Source organism: Electrona antarctica (assembly GCF_951216825.1).
Source record: "Electrona antarctica genome assembly, chromosome: 1".
In the NCBI taxonomy this organism is placed as follows: Eukaryota; Metazoa; Chordata; class Actinopteri; order Myctophiformes; family Myctophidae; genus Electrona; species Electrona antarctica.
The window spans coordinates 59,545,371-59,566,317 of record NC_136806.1 but is presented as its reverse complement, the minus strand read 5'-3'; the positions used below and the strand labels follow the sequence as shown (position 1 = coordinate 59,566,317).

The 20,947-nt window shown below is 44.2% G+C and overlaps 1 protein-coding gene across 1 annotated transcript in view; it reads right to left on the bottom strand.

The window, feature by feature from the left end:
* The window catches only part of drp2 (dystrophin related protein 2), a 201,813-nt gene extending 187,174 nt beyond the window's left edge, over positions 1–14,639 (bottom strand). Inside the window, exon 1 of the mRNA XM_079520405.1 lies at positions 14,545–14,639. Coding sequence (XP_079376531.1) covers positions 14,545–14,591 — 47 coding nt within the window. The 5' untranslated portion in view covers positions 14,592–14,639. The remainder of the gene's footprint in view (positions 1–14,544) is intronic.
* Between the last annotated feature and the right edge of the window lie 6,308 nt (positions 14,640–20,947).

Below are 20,947 nucleotides of genomic sequence, written 5' to 3'. Positions count from 1 at the left end.
ACCCATTTAGGCCTTAAAAAATGTCTTCTAAATCCTCTTCCGTTTTCTGAAAACCCTTATGTTTCTATATCAGTGGTGCTCAATATTTCATGTCAAGGACGCCAAAAATTATATGTAATTGGCCGCCGACCCCCATCTGAAAATATGTTGTTCCAGGGACCTCCCCCCAGAAGCAAAGATTCGAGTTAAAATGTTCACTCTGTAATAATATATATTCAAAGATTTGAGGCACATTTTCACGATTTTTCAAAAATAGCAGATCTACAAGCTCGTAGCGCGCCACTCGGTGGCACGCTACGAGCTTGTAGATCTGCTATTTTTCAATAGCTAAAAGGGGTTCCCGTACGTACAGAATGGGTTAAAGATAGAGACGGGGTCCAAAAACATCAACACCGTCTCTATAAGCATGATTCATACTTAGTTACGCGTCTGTGTCGTGCACCGAAAGAAAACAAACGCTCAGAAGCGTGTGTGCCGTGTCACGCTGCAACGTGTCGTGCACGCGCTTGTTGCTCCCGCTATCGGTGGATGCCACTGGACCCACTGTAGGCACAACTAAGTATAACTTGAGCTTTAAGCTGCACAAGACTTTTGTGCAGTGATCTGATTTGTTCTGCACCAGATCACCGGCATGGCCACAGTTCAGTGCTCCTCTCTCATACATAGTTTAATTCCAAGGATCTGGTACACGGGACCGTACATGCACACAGACACACACACACACACACACACACGCACACAGACGCACGCACGCACGCACGCACGCACGCACGCACGCACGCACGCACGCACGCACGCACACACGCACGCACGCACGCACGCTCGCACGCACGCACGCACGCACGCACGCACACAGACGCACACAGACGCACGCACACAGACGCACGCACGCACACAGACACGCACGCACACAGACGCACGCACGCACGCACACAGACGCACGCACGCACGCACGCACGCACGCACAGACGCACGCACGCACGCACGCACGCACGCACGCACGCACGCCACGCACGCACACACACACACGCACACAGACGCACGCACGCACATGGCACAACACACAGACAAGAGTGTCGACTTGAATTATTCATGGGGTTCTAATGTTCCATTTGTTTGTTTTCCGTCATTAAAGCATTTGAGAGTTAATTTGCTTTGCCAACCCAGGAAACAGGAAAGAAATCCCCCCACCGCCACCATCATACGGATTTCCAATTTCCGTTCCATTGTTTGCCCACCCACCGAGGGGCCGACCTGCCGTCATTCAGTGATGGTGTCAACGGCCGTGCTTTTAACGGAGTCGCAAGCGAGGGATCAGCAGGGAGTCTTCTCTTGGCTCTAGTGAGGGAGACGTCACAATGGGTTCCTTTGGCTGACAAATAGAGCATTGTTTTAAAAATGCGAACGGGTCAAACAGAGGTAAGAGGTAATAATCTGGGTCAAACGTTCAAACAGCAGCCATCAGCACTGTTGAGCAAAACTGCAAAGACAAGCAACATCTTAACACATTCTGGGCGGGAACCCCTTTTCGGTGGTAGCATTATGTTATGCTTTAGCTATTGAAAAATAGCAGATCTACAAGCTCATAGCGTGGCACAGAGTGGCGCGCTACGAGCTTTGTAGGTCTGCTATTTTTGAAAAATCAAAGAACGACTGACATAGAAACATTTTCAGAAAACTGTCATTTTCAAACAGACATTTTTAGAATCTGATCTCAGGTCAAAATGGATTAATATACCATCCTGCAACAACAACGCAGACCCCCCCCCCCCCCCCCCCTTTGTTCTCGCCGTCGAGAATAATATATCAACGCTGTTGTTCTGATCGAATCATCCAATGGTATCGCGGCGCACTGCTGTCCAATCATATAGAGCCCCCTCCAGCCGCCCTGACCCTGAAAGGTAGATAAACTCATTATTAACACGTAATTGGAGCTCGATGGGGCCTGCAGGCTGGGGGAGGTATAGCCTGAGGGGGAGGAGGGCACAGAGAAAGTGGGACGCAGCATCACCCCAGGCCACCCGCACTAAAGCTCCGAGTGACTCTAGGGGGCGCTGTAGCAGGGACTCCTGCAGCATACAGAGGGGGAAGGAGGGCTGAGAGCCCAGAATGTGCACAAAAAAACCCTTAAAGGACAACTTTAGTTTTTTTCAACCAAGGTTCATGTTTTAGGTTGTTATTAGAGAAAGTAAAAGATGAGTGTTAATTGTCTTCACCAGGCCGAAGGCATGGGGAGAGAGTATGTTTTGCACTCCGTCCGTGTGTGTGTGTGTGTGTGTGTGTGTGTGTGTGTGTGTGTGTCCTTCCTTCCGTCCGTCCGTCCGTCCGTCCTTCCGTCCGTCCGTTATCAGCTAATCTCCGCCACCGTTGGCCCGATCCATGCCAAACTTTGCACACACACTCCCTGGATGCCAACGACGAACCTCTGCCCCAAATATTCCTCAACGGCCTGTTATAGCGGCACCATGAGGCCGATTTAGGCAAAACACATTTCTGTAGATTACTCGTACACATTTTATCCATACATCACACAATTCGGTATACACTATCTCCATAGTCATGTGATCAACACGGAGCGACACCATTTCCCATCTTCCATCCTGATTGGCTAAGATTGGCTTCCAAAGCTCACACGATTGGTCCGTTTCGAACAAAATGCCACAAATCACAAACACAGTGTGCAATTTCCGTGAAATTATACACGCACATTTCCACTAGGCCGAGGACAACATGCCACAATTTTCTCCCCAAATCAGCCTCACTGTGGCGCTATAACAGGCCAATTCCTGTTTTTAGCTATAACTGCATCGATCTGTATACAACTTATGTATGCGCACTCCCTAGAGGCCATGGAAAAACATTGTCCCTGCATCCCTCCACCTCTGCCGGGTTATAGCGCCACCATGAGGCCGATTTCTGAAAAACACATTGCTTATGTTAGTCGCACAGATTTCATCCAAATCTCACGCAAATCGGTCCGCATGATCTCTGTAGTCATGTGATCAAGACTAGTCTGTTGGATTTCTCAGATTCTACACTGATTGGCTAAGATTGCCTTCCAAAGTTTTCAGGAGTGGCCCGTTTCGTTCAAAATGCTGCACATGTCCTGCTCATCCAGAATTCTATCCTCAGAGATGCTATGAGTGATCTGGCTCTGCATTTCCTCAACAAAATGAAGAAAATTGTTTCCAAAAACTAAAACAAAAAAACATGTTTATATTACTAAACATTTTGCCAAACATCTCACACAGTCCTATCCTCCTGGTGTTGACCTGTGCCCAGAAGGGCACTTTTTCAATTTGTTATTAATTTGCTGCTTTCTTTCGTTTTGGGGATTTTAGCTGTTTTTGACAGGGGGCGGGGGCATTCGAGCATGGGGCTAAAGGTGTATTTTTTTCTTTTTTGTCAAACTGACATTTTGAGCCTATGACACACATAGTGTGGCTTCCCCCCAGTAGGCTACCTTCACATTTTCTTCTGTGGCCAGATGTAATTTCCTGGGGTCTATTAGGACTATAGTAAATAATAATAAAAAAAAAGAAATTGTAAAAACAAAAAATTAGCCCCATGCTCGAATGACCCTGCACCCCTGTCAAAAACTGCTAAAATCCCTAAAACAAAAGAAAGCAGCAAATGAAAAAAATAATGAACACTCATCTTTTACTTTCTCTAAATAACTACCTAAAACATGAACCTTGGTCAAGTTGTCCTTTAACCCATTTTGGGCGTGAACCCCTTTTGGTGTTTTAAAGCATTATGTTATACTTTAGCTATTGAAAAATAGCAGATCTACAAGCTCGTAGGTCTGCTATTTTTGAAAAATCGTGAAAATGTGGATCTTTGAATCTTTGAATATAATATTATTACAGAGTGAACATTTTGACTCAACTCTTTGCTTCTGGGGGGGGGGGGGGAGTCCCCCATGGAACAACATATTTTCAGATGGGGGGGGCGGTGGCCAATTACATATAGTTTTTGGGGTCCTTGAACATGAAATATTGAGCACCACTGATACAGAAACATTCTTTTTCGAAGACATTTTTTTTAAAGTTCGACGTCAGGCCTAAACGGGTTAAGGAAACGGAGGAGAGCGGGTCAAACAACGTAGGCGTTAGAGCAGGGCTGGGCAACTTTGACGATGGCGAGGGCCAATATATTTCCACACTCACTCCAGAGGGGCCACAGTGCATATACTGTCGTAGCAAAAATAGCCGATCTATAAGCTCAAAACGCGTCGCAATGCGACGCGTTTTGAGCTTATAGATCAGCTATTTTTGCTACATTTGAATTGAAAACCTGAATAGTTTTTTGCTATTTTTGAATTGGAATCCTGAAAAGTAACCTTTTTATTGAATTTCAAAAGCATTTAGTTACAGTTATGTTAACTTTATGAACTGTTAACATAACCACATTGGACACAAAAAGACAATAACATTTTAATACTAGTCATTAAGTACTAGTCATTTAATACTAGTCATGAAGTAATTAAAGCGGGTTTGGAATTGTAACAGCTGAAATCAATACTATATCAGTATTCTGATATTAACATGCGGGCCGCATTAAGTGAAGGTGGGGGCCGCATGTGGCCCCCGGGCCGCCAGTTGCCCACCCCTGCGTTAGAGCAAAGAGAGGAATAAAGAGAGCGAAAAGGGGACGAGTGAGAGAAAGATGGGCTGTCAGAGAGACATGCACCGAATAGAGGCAGTGTGTGGAGATGACATTGCGAGCACTGAGGGAAAGAAAAGGAATTCGAGGCAGACGTCTTTCCTTGTCCTTGTCCGACAGACTCCAAGCGTGGGCGGGTGGGCCCTCTGCAGTCATGCAAGCCATGTGCCAAACACATTCCCGCCATGCCACTGTGCCACCCACACCAAACCCCAGAGGGCATTCTGCACAAAAAACAGTGCGGGCACTGCAGTAACATAGCGTAGTACAGCCAAACACCTCGAGAATGCTTCACATTGTACATGTGTGTATACTGTAACCTCGCTCATTGCAATTCAGAACATGTAAAATACCTAAATCCTTTGGTTTATTAAAGGAGCATTCAGTGATTTGGGTGATTTGGAAAAAAAACCTGGTCCACCCGGTAACAAGATGTGCACATGCACACGCTCTACAGTGGGGGAAGTACAACAGACCAACAGCACGTTCACCAAGGCCCGCCCCACTCGATCATGATTGGAGGAAGGCCCCTCTCATCCTGATTGGATGAAGGCTTTGCCACCCAAAGCCCAAACCGAAACTAGGGTTTTTTTTACCCCAGGGGCTCACTGGGGACAGGGAGGAACTCCTTATATGGTCAGCACACTTTATAGTAGGGAGGATTATCCAAAAAATAAGAAATAAGTGATATTTGAATTAAGTGAAATCACTGAATATACCTTTAAAAGGTCCACTTTCACCACTTTTCAACTTCTCTTCCTATAATTTGGTCCTCACTAATCCATCCGTCCGTCTTCAACCGCTTATCCGTAGTCGGGTCGCGTCCAGGCGTCCCTCTCCAAGAGCAACATTAGTCCTCACTAATGTTCATGATAAAATACCCACAATGTTTTTTTCTACTCAGTCTGTGTCTCTGTGGGTAGCTCAGTGACATCATCGATGGGGAATCCAAGCTAATAGAAACGGCAGGCTTTCTTTTCCCCGAAAAGTTGCAATGCAAAAAATGGAAGCCATTGTTCTCACGATAATACAAATCAAAATATTTTAAAACAAAACGAAGAGATGTTGAAAAGGTCCTTTAAATCCATTCTGGGCGGGAACCCCTTTTGGTGTTTTAACTAAGCATTATGTAATACTTTAGCTATTGAAAAATAGCAGATCTACAAGCTCATAGCGCGCCACCGAGTGGCGTGCTACGAGCTTGTAGGTCTGCTATTTTTGAAAAATCGTGAAAATGTGCCTCAAATCTTTGAATATATTGTTACAGAGTGAACATTTTAACTTAACTTAAGCTTCTGGGGAGGTCCCTGGAACAACATATTTTCAGATGGGGGGCGGAGGCATATTACATATAATTGTTGTGGTCCTTGAGCACCACTGATACAGAAACATAAGGTTTTCCAGAGAACTGTCATGATTTAGAAGACATTTTTTAAATTTCGACGTCAGGCCAAAATGGGTTAAGAGTAATTTGTGTGTATTTTTGTTTTAGCTAAGAGACTACAGTATGTATGCATGTAATGAGGATATGTGGAGGGATTCAACAAGCCCCCCCCCCCCCCCCCCCCCCCCCCCCGGAGCAAAAGCTAAAATGATTGCCTAAAAACACAAATGTGCATCATGTTAAAACATGAGCTTGAAGTAACATAAAGTTGGCAACGTGTTGGAAAGGAAAAATGGTCTGTATTTCAAATAGCCGCTTTTGTCAAAAGCATTTGTCTTTACAATGTACAGTACTGTTGTGTCACATTCATCCAGTCACACACACACACACCCATACCATGACAGCAGAGGCAATTAACCCATTTTGGGCGGGAACCCCTTTTGGTGTTAGCATTATGTTATGCTTTAGCTATTGAAAAATATCAGATCTTGATCAATGTATACTCTGTCTATATAATGGTTGAGTCCAACCGCAGCATTTGACATTGGTTGGTCAAATGACATTGGTTGGTTCCTATGGCAACGCCCCACCGCTTCCAGCTATGGGATTGAAAATATAATCACGGTGTAAAGCAGTTGAAAGGAGGATTTTCAAACCTCCATAAGTCGGACTCCAGTAGAGCTGTCCTTGGTGGATCTTCTGCCATCCAAAGGGTGACGCGTCCAATCCAACCGACGGATTCAAAAGGACGTGTGTACACGTCCTAGCACATCTTCAATGATATCAGGCGAGAGAATAATATTCAGATTTTTTTTCTTGGAGGGGACAACCACTCGTGCCGCTTGCTACGGTCTCTATCTCTGTCTCGCTCCCTGTCGCCTCTGTGATGGTCACGGTCCCTGGAGCGCGACCTCGATATCGAGCGCGAGCGGTGACGTCTTCTGCGATCCCGGTCTCTATCCTGGTCTCGCCTTCTGCTACGACTCCTGCTGTGTCGCCTCTCCTTGTCTGACCTTCTCTTGCTGCTTTTGGAGTCCAAACCACTGACACTGGGCATAAACATCTCCAACTCTTTCATGGCATCTGCTGCTACTTTCACATCATCTTCATCCAGTAGCTTCCTATAGGGGCTTCACTGCATAGTGCAGGAAACAACTCCTTTAACTTGTCCTTCTCCGTTTTTGGTTGGACCAAAGGCTCAAAGTCTTTGCTTGTAGATGCTTTAGACAGGGGCCGCATAGTTTTTAGCAAATCTTTTAATATATATTCTTTCAGAGCCAATGTTTTTAACTCATATCTTTGCTCATGGGGGGGGGTCCCTGGAACAGCCAATTAGATCATTTTTGGGGTCCTTGACATGAAATATTGAGAACCACTGATATGGAAACATGAGGTTTTTCAGAACATTGTCATGATTTAAAAGAACATTTTAAAGAATTTCGACGTCAGGCCTTAATGGGTTAAACTCCAGACGGGCCCGCCCCAAAGTTATTTGTGCAGCCGGCGAACTACTACTAAGAGTTCTCAATAGGCCCGAAATGAATTAACACGAGGCCTGCCAGGAACATAGACACGTAGAATAGCGTACGGTGCCACACCCGGAAATGTATTATTTAATGCATGTTTTAATACGATCGTATTAAAAGCTACCGTTCGTTAGCTCTGTTATGCTTCTGAGCCAATGGCCGTGGCCATTTTGAAGATGCGCGCGCAATCCGCGCATCCACTTACATTGCCTGCCCTGTTTTTAGACGGCTTTATCTCCAGAAGCGACATTGCAGGGGTCGCTTTGTCACAGACAAGCGTTTTCAACGGCCTGTAGCAGGCGCTGTGATACTCGCGGTCCACTTTTTCCACCACCGACCGAGAGAACAAGCACCAGCTTCGTCAACACACATGGAATGGTTTCATAGTAAAATGCGATTACGGATATTTGGCTCTTCAAAGTAAGTGTCACGTGCGATAAAACCCTGGCAGGACGCGGCGGAGGGATTGAATAATGGTAGCGGTCAAACGGTTAAGGCCTGGCCCTACCTGGGCCATCATCAAACCCTGTATATTCAATACAGGTACAGCTGCCACCCTTAGATCTCCATATATGGTGCTGCTGACCTGTTCTTACATTCCATATTTGGATCTGACCTCATCCCACCCTGTACACTCAAGATACGCGAGGTCGCTTCTTGCCCCCCCCAGGCGTCTCACTGGTTAGATACAGTATGTAATGTTTTTTAAACACTGACATAAGTAAACACAACAATTATTGCATTCTCCTCTAATGAAACAATCAGAATTGTATCGAAGCTAGAGTAAAATACATTTGCAGAAACCACACACATGGTCGTCAACACACTTTAGAAGCACAATGTGGTAACAAAGTGGTTGTCTCGTTCATCGCCAAATCCATTCTACACTGATAACGTATAGCATAATATAAAGTATATAACGTGGACCATCGGCATCCATCCTATCTACTCTGGGCCTGCATGAAATCAATTCACGGCTGCCTGCAACCGCTGATATCAGAACGCCTGCTTTCAGTCAATATTAGCAACTAATATGTGGTCGGTACGTTGCGGAGAGGAGAGAACAGTGGAATGATTCTGTCTAAAGGTTCGAAGCGCTCTTCCAAACGCTCAACTCTCTGTCCAATTAAAGGTCGAGTTGACAATTCCAGAGCACCATGGCAGCCTGATAACAGCAGCAAATTATTAACCTATTTTGATCAGATCAGATTCTAAAAATGTCTTCTACATCCTGACAGTTTTCTGAAAAAGCTATGTTTCTATGTGTCAGTCGTTCTTCGATTTTTCAAAAATAGCAGACCTACAAGCTCGTAGCGCGCCACTCGGTGGCGCGCTATGAGCTTGTAGATCTGCTATTTTTCAATAGCTAAAGCATAACATGACGCTAACACCAAAAGGGGTTCCCGCCCAAAATGGGTTAAATTGGTTCAGAGTGTTTGCTCTTTATCTTTGGCAGGTCATTTTCACATATAATATCTTCAGGAACGTTGTGTCACTAAAAGGAAATATAACAAAAGGAAGACGGGGGAGGAATGCCAGTCGACGTGCGAGTCTGTGTGTTGAATATAAGGTGTGTGACAGTTCAAAGAGAGGAGAAAGCAAGCCGCTATAAGCTTGTCTCCCGTCCCTCATCGCTATACTGCAGCAGCGGAGGCTCCTCAGCCACCCGTCAATCAACGTCAGACAGACTATTATATAAAGCCAGCCACTTGTCCGTCTGTTGCTGCCTAATCCAGTCAAACACATTTCCCCCGGACACCAGTCACCAGACAGCCTTTTCAAGTTGCGTACGTACACACGCGCACACATATACGCACACATAGTACCTGTACACACACACACAATCCCATCCCAACTCTTTCCACATTCTATATCTTTCTTCGTGTCTAGTCTCAACAATTCTTAAATGTGACAATTTAATAATCGTGTAAAGTAACTAAGTACTGTACTTTACTGGAGTATTTCCACTTTTGTGGTGTTTTAAACATTATGTTATAATTTATAGCTATTGAAAAATAGCAGATCTACAAAGCTCATAGCGCGCCACCGAGTGGCGCGCTATGAACTTGTAGGTCTGCTATTTTTTTTAAATTGTTAAAATGTGCCTCAAATCTTTCAGAAAATTGTCATGATTTAGAAAACTTTTTTAATTTCGACGTCAGGCCTATACCCTATATTCCCGGCTATTTGAAAATAGCCGATCTTGATCTGTAAGCGCACAATGTGTCGTGATGCGCTTGAAGATCTAACATTTTCAGAAGAATACATTTCGAAAACTCGAAATGGTACATTTCTGGCATAATGAGCACTTTTACTTTGATACTTTAGGTATATTTCGATGCCAATACTTTTGTACTTTGACTGAAGTACTTAACCCATTTTGGGGGCGGGAACCCCTTTTGGTGTTAGCATTACGTTATGCTTTAGCTATTGAAAAATAGCAGATCTACAAGCTCGTAGCGCGCCACCGAGTGGCGCGCTACGAGCTTGTAGGTCTGCTATTTTTGAAAAATCGAAGAACCACTGACATAGAAACATAGCTTTTTCAGAAAACTGTCAAGGATGTAGAAGACATTTTTAGAATCTGATCTCAGGTCAAAATGGGTTAATACAGGATTAATAAAGGCCTTTTCAGACGGGCAGCGGTGCAGTTGTCGGTTTTTATTGTACGCACGACGACAATTTAAGGGGCGACAACACAAGTGTGTTTCCGTGGGCGCGGTCCCGTGAAATTGTCGCGTGTGTAGGAGACACATAACCAGATTGGTTATGTGTCCATAAGCGATATGAACATGAGGGAAAGACCCCCCCCCCCATGTCCGTCAGACTCGGAGCGAACACAGACCTTCATCTTACAGGCCATGGTGTGAGGTGCAGGGTCTCCGAAAACCCCCTTAGAGACTTGTTGAATCCATTTCAACCAGTTCTGTAATTTGTTGATTTATTGACATTTTTCCCCCCTTATATTGGTCGTTTTATTATCATCTATATAGGAATTGCATTGATAAATATTGTATATTAATATGAGAGAAGTCTCTCGTCAATATTTGTATTAACTAGAGCGGTGCCCGTTGGAGCCTCTATACAGCGTTGCCCGTTGGAGCACTGGCCTACTTGGAACGATGCAAGTTGGAAATGCATGCCCCGCCCAGATATTATGTCTGTGTCCCGATGAAGGCCGCCTGCGGTCGAAACGTCGTGTCTTATACTATGGTGTTTCAATAAAAGAACACCATTGGAGCAATCCTGTGTGCGGACTCTCTTTTTTTCACTGTAATTGCCTTGGTCCGGCACCAGCCAGGAACTGGATGTGCACAAACCACCTGCCTTTTAAACTGTGTCCCGATTAAGCCCATATGTGGAGTTCTTTGTCAGGCATGCCCAAATATTGCCAAATAAGGCCTTAACCCATTTAGGCCTGACCTCAAAATTTAAAAAAAATCTTCTAAATCCTCCAGTTTTCTGAAATAAATATTTTCACGATTTTTCAAAAAATAGCAGACCTACAAGCTCGTAGCGCGCCACTCGGTGGCGCGCTACGAGCTTGTAGATCTGCTATTTTTCAATAGCTAAATTATAACATAATGTTTAAAACACCAAAAGGGGTTCCCGCCCCCAAAATGGGTTAAATCTATATCGCAGCATTGATACTTTCACTTAAGTTAAGACATGCGAGTACCTCTTCCACGACTACAACAATTCAATACCTGTCCTTGCTGCTGTCCTCTCCCTCTCCCTCCATGTCTCGCTCCACTAACTCCCCCCCCCCCCCCCTCAGCCATTTCAGGTCAGAGTGCAGTGTCAGTCTGTCCCACACAACTACCGCAAGGCTGCAAGCCATCTGCACTGATTCCATTACACAGGACTGCAGGCAGGGGAAGATGTCTTCACTAATTTCAACTACACCCTCCCTCCAAGTAGCACACACAGTATAAGGTCAAGTAAATCCATTAAAGCTCCCAATTGTGTAAATAGAATGCTGGCTGAAAGTGGAGAAGAACAAATGGTGCGGCAAAGCCTGGCTGCCTTCCAATTATTAAGCATCAAAGTGTAACACAAACGCCCGCTAATTGTTTTACAGTCGCAAGCCCTCTCATGTGTGTCTCTCTGAAGCGGCGGCGTTAGCCCATATTATTATATCAATAATGAATATGCTGACGGGAGTAACTGTTGAAAAATACATTATATGACAGCGTCGTGTGCAGACAATAGCTTCTGCTAATCGTCTGAACACGGAGCGCAAACAGCAAAAATCGAGTGGCATTGTTAGAAGATCAAAGCATGTCAATACTGTCCCAAAACCACTGCTTTTCAGGAAACGGCAAAAAAAAATTATCTCCGTTCCAATGAATCCAGTGTTGTTATTAGTCATTAAATATTAATAAAAAAAAACAGATTGAACCACTTTATTTTTCTTTCTTTTTTTCCCCTTTTCTTTTTTTTTAAGATGAGTTTTTGGGACTTTTTATGCCTTTATTTTATAGGACAGTAGAGTGACCGGAACTGGGGAGAGAGATTGGGGGAGTGACACGCAGCAAAGGTCGTCGGGGATTCGAGGGGTGCATACTTAGTTTAGACTAGTCATTGGTTAGACATGGGTTAAGGTTAGGTTTAGGTGTGCTGCCCCGTGGGAGGTTAGGTTTGAGATAGGTTGTAGTTGTGGGACTAATGACTGGTCAAACCAATGACTAGTCTAAACCAAAAACTGTCTAAACCAAGTACTGCACCCGGATTCGAACCCGCGACACGCTGCCAGGCGTGTCACCATAGGCATTTGCAGCCTATACAGTTGGAGGCCATCGATATTGTCCTTTTCTTTTTGCTGAGGTTTGCGTGATCTGCGCAAAAGGACAGTTAACCCATTTTGGGCAGGAACACCTTTTGGTGTTTTAAACATGTTATAATTTAGCTATTGAAAAATAGCAGATCTACAAGCTCATAGCGCGCCACCGAGTGGCGCGCTACGAGCTTGTAGGTCTGCTATTTTTGAAAAATCGTGAAAATATTTATTTCAGAAAACTGGAGGATTTAGAAGGATTTTTGAGGTCAGGCCTAAATGGGTCAAATGATAAGGGACAATATCGGTGGCACCCAACTGTAAGTACTGCACCCGGATTCGAACCCGCGACACGCTGCCAGGCGTGTCACCATAGGCATTTGCAGCCTATAGGTGCCCGGTCCGCTACACCAGCAGCCCTTCGCTGACTGAACCTATTTTGGGCACGCCGGTATAGATGAAATGGGGAGATTACAAGGTTTCTTGATTGTGTCCATTATTGTAACCTTGGCTAAATTGAAAACGTGGGCTCGCCCCTCAACTGCACTCCAGAGTCTAAACAAAGGAGCGTGATAATGATGATGATAATTATGTGCGTCCTTCGACTTCAAACTCGGTATCGCAGAGGACCCGAGGGAGTGATGCAGTCGATTGGATCAGCAGATCTCCCCATATTTGGCCATGACTGTAATCTGTCTAGACTCTGCAAACAGCAGAACCTGTCAGCACCACTGCCACTAAACGTGTGTTGTTGTTAGTAGGATTAAACACAGAAGCAGTGGACTAAGAAATAGGGAGAGGCCAAAACTAGCTCCTGTTCCTACACAAAAAATCACACCTGTGTGAACTGAGTGGTGCAAGGTCTTATATAGCCTGATCAGCTGTGGTCTGACGTAATGTCAGTGACCATGGTAACCATGCTCACCTGTGCACGGACACGCACACAGGTACACAAACATACAGACAAAGCTGGTTGTTGGAGTGGTTTGCACCACTCAAAAAGGGGTTCTCCCCCAGAATGGGTTCCCAGATTGGGGCATGATTGACCCATTATATGGGCACAAAAGGGACACAGACTGACGGGTACAACGGGTATTGCATAAACAGGTGGGGCATGCATTTCTAATTGCATTGTTCACGAATTGCATCGGTCCCTAGTAGTTTATTGATAATTATCGATAACCCTGTGAAATCGTTAAATAAAAGGACGTTGATTTTTGCATGCATCAATAGCTTCTAAGATAAAAGTTCTGCACGGCAATCATTTTTCTTCGGTTTCTCCCAACACTGGTCTTGGTTTTTCCAATAACCGATTGACATGAACTGCAGGTAACGTGACGCTGTGACGCAGTACAGCATGACTGAGTGCCGTTAGCAATCAGGAACAGGACTTCTTTGTGGCAACATGTCCAGTTTGCAATGCATGTAAAGGAAAACTATCATTTTTAGCAGTACACTAATATAATTGACACATTATGGTGTCCGGGTAGTTCAGTTGGTAGAGCGCTCGCACCAACCAACCAAGCGCATGAGTAGCACAGCTTGGGTACTTTAACCCATTTTGGGCGGGAACCCCTTTTGGTGTTTTAAAGCATTATGTTATAATTTAGCTATTGAAAAATAGCAGATCTACAAGCTCGTAGCGCGGCACCGAGTGCCGCGCTACGAGCTTGTAGGTCTGCTATTTTTGAAAATTCGTGAAAATGTGGCGCAAATCTTTGAACATATTCTTTCAGAGTGAACGTTTTTAACTCAAATCTTTGCTTCTGGGGGAGTCCCTGGAACAACATATTTTCAGATGGGAGTCGGCCGCCAATTTCATATATTCTTGGGGGTTCTTGACATGAAAATGTTTGAGAACCACTGACCTAAAAACATGGGTTTTTCAGAAAACTGTCATGATTTAGAAGACATTTTGTAGAATCGGTCTCGGTCGAAATGGGTTAAGTACTGGGAGCCAATAGTAGACGTTGCCTACGGAACAAAATGAAAAGCAACTTGCATCGAGCCAAATCCTTTCACCAATTAGCGCGTGGGGAAAGAACAGCATTGTCTCACAGCGAATAGAAATAGCATTCTGGTCCCCCATGGAAACGAAAAAATCCAATCGGCAGCAGAGCTCAAACACAATTGACAATGCCCCTTCTCTCTGCCCACCATTGAGCAGCAGTGTTTGACGGCAGGCAGCTTACCGGATGTTGTGGGACTTGCGTTTAATCTCGTTCCAGCAGAGGTTCATGTCTCCTCCTGCCTGGTGATGCTGCTGCAGGCCTCCACCTTTCAGCCTCCTGCACACAGTCCCCTCCTCCAGGCCCTCACCGTCCACCACCGTGGACTGGCATGGCACGCAGTGGCATCCTGGCCACGAGGGCCGCCCCGCAGCTAGAGAGAGAGAGAGAGAGAGAGAGAGAGAGAATGATGCAGCGGGTGAGTACAGTATATATATGCATGTTAACCACTTAACCCATTTAGACCTGAGCTCGAATCATGACAGTTTTCTAAAAAAAAAAAAAAAAAAGTTTCTATAATCAGTGGTTCTCAACCTTTTTCATGTCAAGGACCTCCAGAATTATCTGAATTTTGCCACGGAACCCCCATCTAAAAATATGTTGTTCCAGGGACCACAGACTCTGAAAGAATATATATTCCAAATTTGCGCCACATTTTCACAAACTTTCAAAAATAGAAGACCTACAAGCTCGTAGCGCGGCACTCGGTGCCGCGCTATGAGCTTGTAGATCTGCTATTTTTCAATAGCTAAAGTAAAAAAAAAAAAAAAAAGGGGTTCCCGTTCAGAATGGGCAACCTTTATTATCAAAAGAGCCATTTTTGGCCCAAAAATGTATTAAAATTCTTTTTTTTTTTATTGTTTGCCAATTTCTCAAAGCAGATCAAGTATACCAGTAAGCCGGCAGCGTTGGCGGTGAATGCAAACAAATGTGCAGGCATAAATAAAGTATTTATTTCCCTTCAATAATTTGTTTCTTATTTCTATCTGGATAGGCGAAACGTACAAATCTCAGGAGAGCCTGAGAGCCTGGCACAATGGGGGTATATAGAGCTAGTCTACCTGTGTGGATGGATTATCTCTAGAGGCCGAGGTTCCCGAGAGACCTTGAGCCCTGGGGTTGAGAACGTCTTCGCCTTGGCGCTACAAGCTGTCGATGCTACTGTACGTGTGTAGAGTATTACTCTCTTTCTCGTTTTAGCACTCTGTACTACACTCTGCTCTCGGATTCTCAATCTCCTATAGGGTAGACCTTATATATTATACTTGCTGTGGCATCACACTGCTATCCGTATCCGTGGTAAACCTACCACCCCTGACTCCTGAGGTCTGAGTCCCGATTCTACAAACACGCCTTCTAAAACCAGTACTTCTCAAATGTTTCTGTGCCAAGGACCCACCAAAATGATATGTATTTGGCTGCACGGACCCCCCCCCCCCCCCATCTGTTTTGTGCCAGGGACTGGGACCCCTCAGAAGAGAAGAGTTGTTAACTTAAAATAGTAAATTGGTGGTCAAAGCTTTATTTAAACCTTGCAAATCATGGAGGATTCATTTGTTGGCAGTGACTCCAAGAGTTTACATAACAGTGCTAAAACAAAAATATGCAGGGTTCAAATCAACGGTAAAGAGTTAAAAGAACAGACTTAAAACAAAATGTTGCAGAGAATAGAAGTAGAACGCAGACCTTCAGCGTATATATATATATAGGGTTGTGAATGCCCAATAAAGGGATTTACGGCTGTCGAAGATACTAGTGTTTTATCACGCCTCTGTGCCACAGAGGACATGCAGAATGCAACGGTGAGTGTCGTATAAGGGAACTCCAGTAATGAATCTGTGGGTGATAAACTGAGTCTAGGGGTTTGAGAGTAAGAAGCAGCAGCATGTCTGTAGAATATATCAGCATATACAGTTGGAGGCCATCGATATTGTCCTTTTTGCTGAGGTTTGCGTGATCTGCGCAAAAGGACAGTTAACCCATTTTGGGCGGGAACCCCTTTTGGTGTTTTAATGCATTGTTATAATTTAGCTATTGAAAAATAGCAGATCTACAAGCTCATAGCGCGCCACCGAGTGGCGCGCTACGAGCTTGTAGGTCTGCTATTTTTGAAAATTCGTGAAAATGTGGCGCAAATCTTTGAACATATTCTTTTTAACTCAAATCTTTGCTTCTGGGGGTGTCCCTGGAACAACATTATTTTCAGATGGGAGTCGGCCGCCAAATTTCATATATTTTTGGGGGTTCTTGACATGAAAATGTTTGAGAACCACTGACCTAAAAACATGGGTTTTTCAGAAAACTGTCATGATTTAGAAGACATTTTGTAGAATCGGTCTCGGTCGAAATGGGTTAAGTACTGGGAGCCAATAGTAGACGTTGCCTACAGACAAAATGAAAAGCAACTTGCATCGAGCCAACTTGCCACAGAGGACATGCAGAATGCAACGGTGAGTGTCGTATAAGGGAACTCCAGTAATGAATCTGTGGGTGATAAACTGAGTCTAGGGGTTTGAGAGTAAGAAGCAGGAGCATGTCTGTAGAATATATCAGCATATAGTGCAGTGGTGGGCAACTGGCGGCCCGGGGGCCACATGCGGCCCCCACCTTCACTTAATGCGGCCCTCAGGTTAATGTCAGAATACTGATTGGTTTCAGCTGTTTACAATTCCACAACATGCAAACATGACCCGCTTTAATTACTTCAGTCTAAATTAGTAGCTCATTGCTTCAACACTCGTATAATTAAAGGCATTTGAAATTACATAAAAATGTTAATTTTCAGGATTCCAATTCAAAAATAGCAAAAAATAATGCAAGATTTCAATTCGAATATAGCAAAAAAAGCCGATCTACAAGCTCAAAACGTGTCGCAGCGCGACGCGTTTTGAGCTTGTAGATCGGCTATTTTTGCTACGACTAATATATGGCCCTCTGGAGTGAGTGTGGAAATATAGTGGCCCTCTCCATCGTCAAAGTTGCCCACCCCTGATATAGTGTGTAAGCCTCAACTATACTTTTCCTATAATTCAAAAGGGAGACTGGAGCTCTTTCTGTACAATAATGTGAACGGTTTGGTATTTTCAATATGTACTGTACTGTAATTTTGCTAGAATTCAATCTGGATATAGGGTATAGACAATGGAAGATCTTCTGCACTAGCATGATGAACTTGGTTTTGCTTGTGTTGAGTACTAATTTAAAACTGGCTTATGGCTAGCCTAATTAACAGTGGATTGTGCCTTCTGCCTGCACTATTCATATGTTTAATTGGTCATTTTAATGCCAATAGAAAAATCTGTGACATACACACTATATCTCAATTTAACACGGCAATCCTATAGTATTATACCCAGTCCTGATGGTGGCGGTAACTTCACCATTATGCTGATTTTGACCAATCAGAGCGAATCTGGCGATATCACTTCCGGTTGAACAGACGTAAACATCCGCTAGCTTTTTTGCACTCAGATGCACAGTCAGATGTCCGGGATGCTAAGCTATCATCGTTGATTTTAATAACTAAGTCAAATTAAGCTCTAATCAAGCCCCAAAGATCGCATTTTACGCAGCGATGGACATGAAGACCGCGCGCGTGCGTGCGAGAGCGTGCACGCGAGGATTTCGGACGGTTTTAGGTAGATTACTTCGGCCGTTAGCCAAACAAGCTAAAAGTTGCTACATTTTGTTACATTAAGCTCCCGATTACAGGGAATTAAACGATTACGTCAATAACGTCAAATGGCCATAAGGGGGTTAAGATCGACAAAATGTATCTTGAGGAGTAGTAAAGGAAAGTTGTAGGTTCTCAAGTGAGTTGTAACTTTAAAAAAAATCACACCCGTGTGAACTGAGTGGTGCAAGGTCTTATATAGCCTGATCAGCTGTGGTCTGACGTAATGTCAGCGACCATGGTAACCATGCTCACCTGTGCACGGACACGTACACAGGTACACAAACATACAGACAAAGCTGGTTGTTGGAGTGGTTTTCACCACTCAAAAATGACAACCCTCTGATGCAGTTATGATATGAAAATATGTCTTCCCGGTGTATCGACGATAGCTTGACAGTTTGAGAGTTGAAAGCCTCCTCAATCAATGTATGTGTTACGCAATGTTTGCGTTTACACAATGACGTGAAATTGTCCATTCATTGTCAATGGGAATTTAACGTTTGTGTTAGGACAAAGTTTGTGCGTACACACCAAAAGCTGGACATAGGAGGGGCTCGCGCCCCTCAAAAGTAGTACAAGAATGTTGTATAGGTTCTCAAAAGTGAGTTGTACAGAGTCAACAAACAATGCTTGCTTTCCCCCCTGGATTGCTCGGGAGTGTGAAGGCATTGGGGCTGGTAAAATAATATTAGATTTTCATTTTTAACTCATTTTGGGCGGGAACCCCTTTTGGTGTTAGCATTATGTTATGCTTTAGCTATTGAAAAATAGCAGATCTACAAGCTCATAGCGCGCCACCGAGTGGCGCGCTACGAGCTTGTAGGTCTGCTATTTTTGAAAAATCGAAGAACGACTGACATATAGAAACATAGCTTTTCCAGAAAACTGTCAGGATGTAGAAGACATTTTTAGAATCTGATCTCAGGTAGGGGCGCTAGCCCCTTCTATCAACATGTGTCATTGACCACTAGCCCGGCGCAGCCAGACTTCATCATCTGCCCCTAATGCATATGCATATTGCCCGAGGCAGATCCACAGTGCAGCACAGTGGTACAGTTGGGTGCCACCGATATTGTCCCTTATCATTTGACCCATTTAGGCCTGACCTCAACATTTAAAAAAATCCTTCTAAATCCTCCAGTTTTCTGAAATAAATATTTTCACGATTTTTCAAAAATAGCAGACCTACAAAGCTCGTAGCGCGCCACTCGGTGGCGCGCTACGAGCTTTGTAGGTCTGCTATTTTTCAATAGCTAAATTATAACATAATGTTTAAAACACCAAAAGGGGTTCCCGCCCAAAATGGGTTAACTGTCCTTTTGCGCAGATCACGCAAACCTCAGCAAAAAGAAAAGGACAATATCGATGGCCTCCAACTGTATATTAGTATCGCAACGCGAGGCCTAGCACCAGCCTCATCAGCGAGCAAATCAGCCAACCAATCACAGGCAACAGGCATTCTGATTGGCCAGTATGAGATGATGCATGATGATAAGAGCGCCCCTCAAGGTTTTTTTCAAAATCTCCGGCTTGGGCACTTGACCATGACCTTGAACTTGACGGAGATCTCCGCCCCGGGCCTCCATGGTGTTAACTGTTGCACTCAAACACACAAATACACGGGGCTGGCATATAACAATCCTCATATTTGTCCCTCTCTCTTCCCGTCTCGTTCACTCTTCTTCACAGAGTGTGCACCAAAGTACTGGAAAACCAGCGGCGCACTGAATGAAAGACGATGATCAAGCACGTATAGCTGTGCGTGCCGTGGGTGTGTCGAACACCAGAGAGTTTGTAGATCTAACGCATAACGTCGTCGGTGTCGGGCGCAAAACCTCCACTTTTCCACCTCCTTTAACCCATTTTGGACTGAGATCAGATTCTAAAAATCTTCTACATCCTGACAGTTTTCTGACTGCTATGTTTCTGTGTCAGTCGTTCTTCGACTTTTCAAAAATAGCAGACCTACAAGCTCGTAGCGCACCACTCGGTGGCGCGCTATGAGCTTGTAGGTCAGCTATTTTTCAATAGCTAAAGCATAACATAATGCTTAAAACACCAAAGGGGGTTCCCGCCCAAAATGTGTTAATAAATCAGTGCTATTGAACACCCTTCATGTCTGTGAGTGTGTTTTTACAAAGATTCCGACTAAACCTATTGTGGTAGGTTTATAGTGTTCTAGTATTGTGTCGTTTTAAAAACATGTTTTTTCCTGAAAAGTGAATATTTTTGGTTTCTGCCCGACAGCAGAGACAGCAGGGATAAACTCAAGTGAGCCTTGTGTGTGTGTGTGATGCTGCGTTGAGTATACAGTACATTCACACTGGCAGATACAAAACACATACAAAGATACAAAAGCTACACAGCATTTTTGTACAGTTGGGTGCCACCGATATTGTCCCTTATCATTTGACCCATTTAGGCCTGACCTCAAAATTTTAAAAAATCCTTCTAAATCCTCCAGTTTTCTGAAATAAATATTTTCACGATTTTTCCAAAATAGCAGATCTACAAGCTCGTAGCGCGCCACTCGGTGGCGCGCTATGAGCTTGTAGATCTGCTATTTTTCAATAGCTAAATTATAACATAATGTTTAAAACACCAAAAGGGGTTCCCACCCAAAATGGGTTAACTGTCCTTTTGCGCAGATCACGCAAACCTCAGCAAAAAGAAAAGGACAATATCGATGGCCTCCAACTGTATATTAGTATCGCAACGCGAGGCCTAGCACCAGCCTCATCAGCGAGCAAATCAGACAACCAATCACAGGCAACAGGCATTCTGATTGGCCAGTATGAGATGATGCATGATGATAAGAGCGCCCCTCAAGGTTTCTTTTTCAAAATAATGAAAAACACTTGAATTTAGTAGTGAAACTATAGCACATTGGTTCCCAAAGTGGGGTCTGGG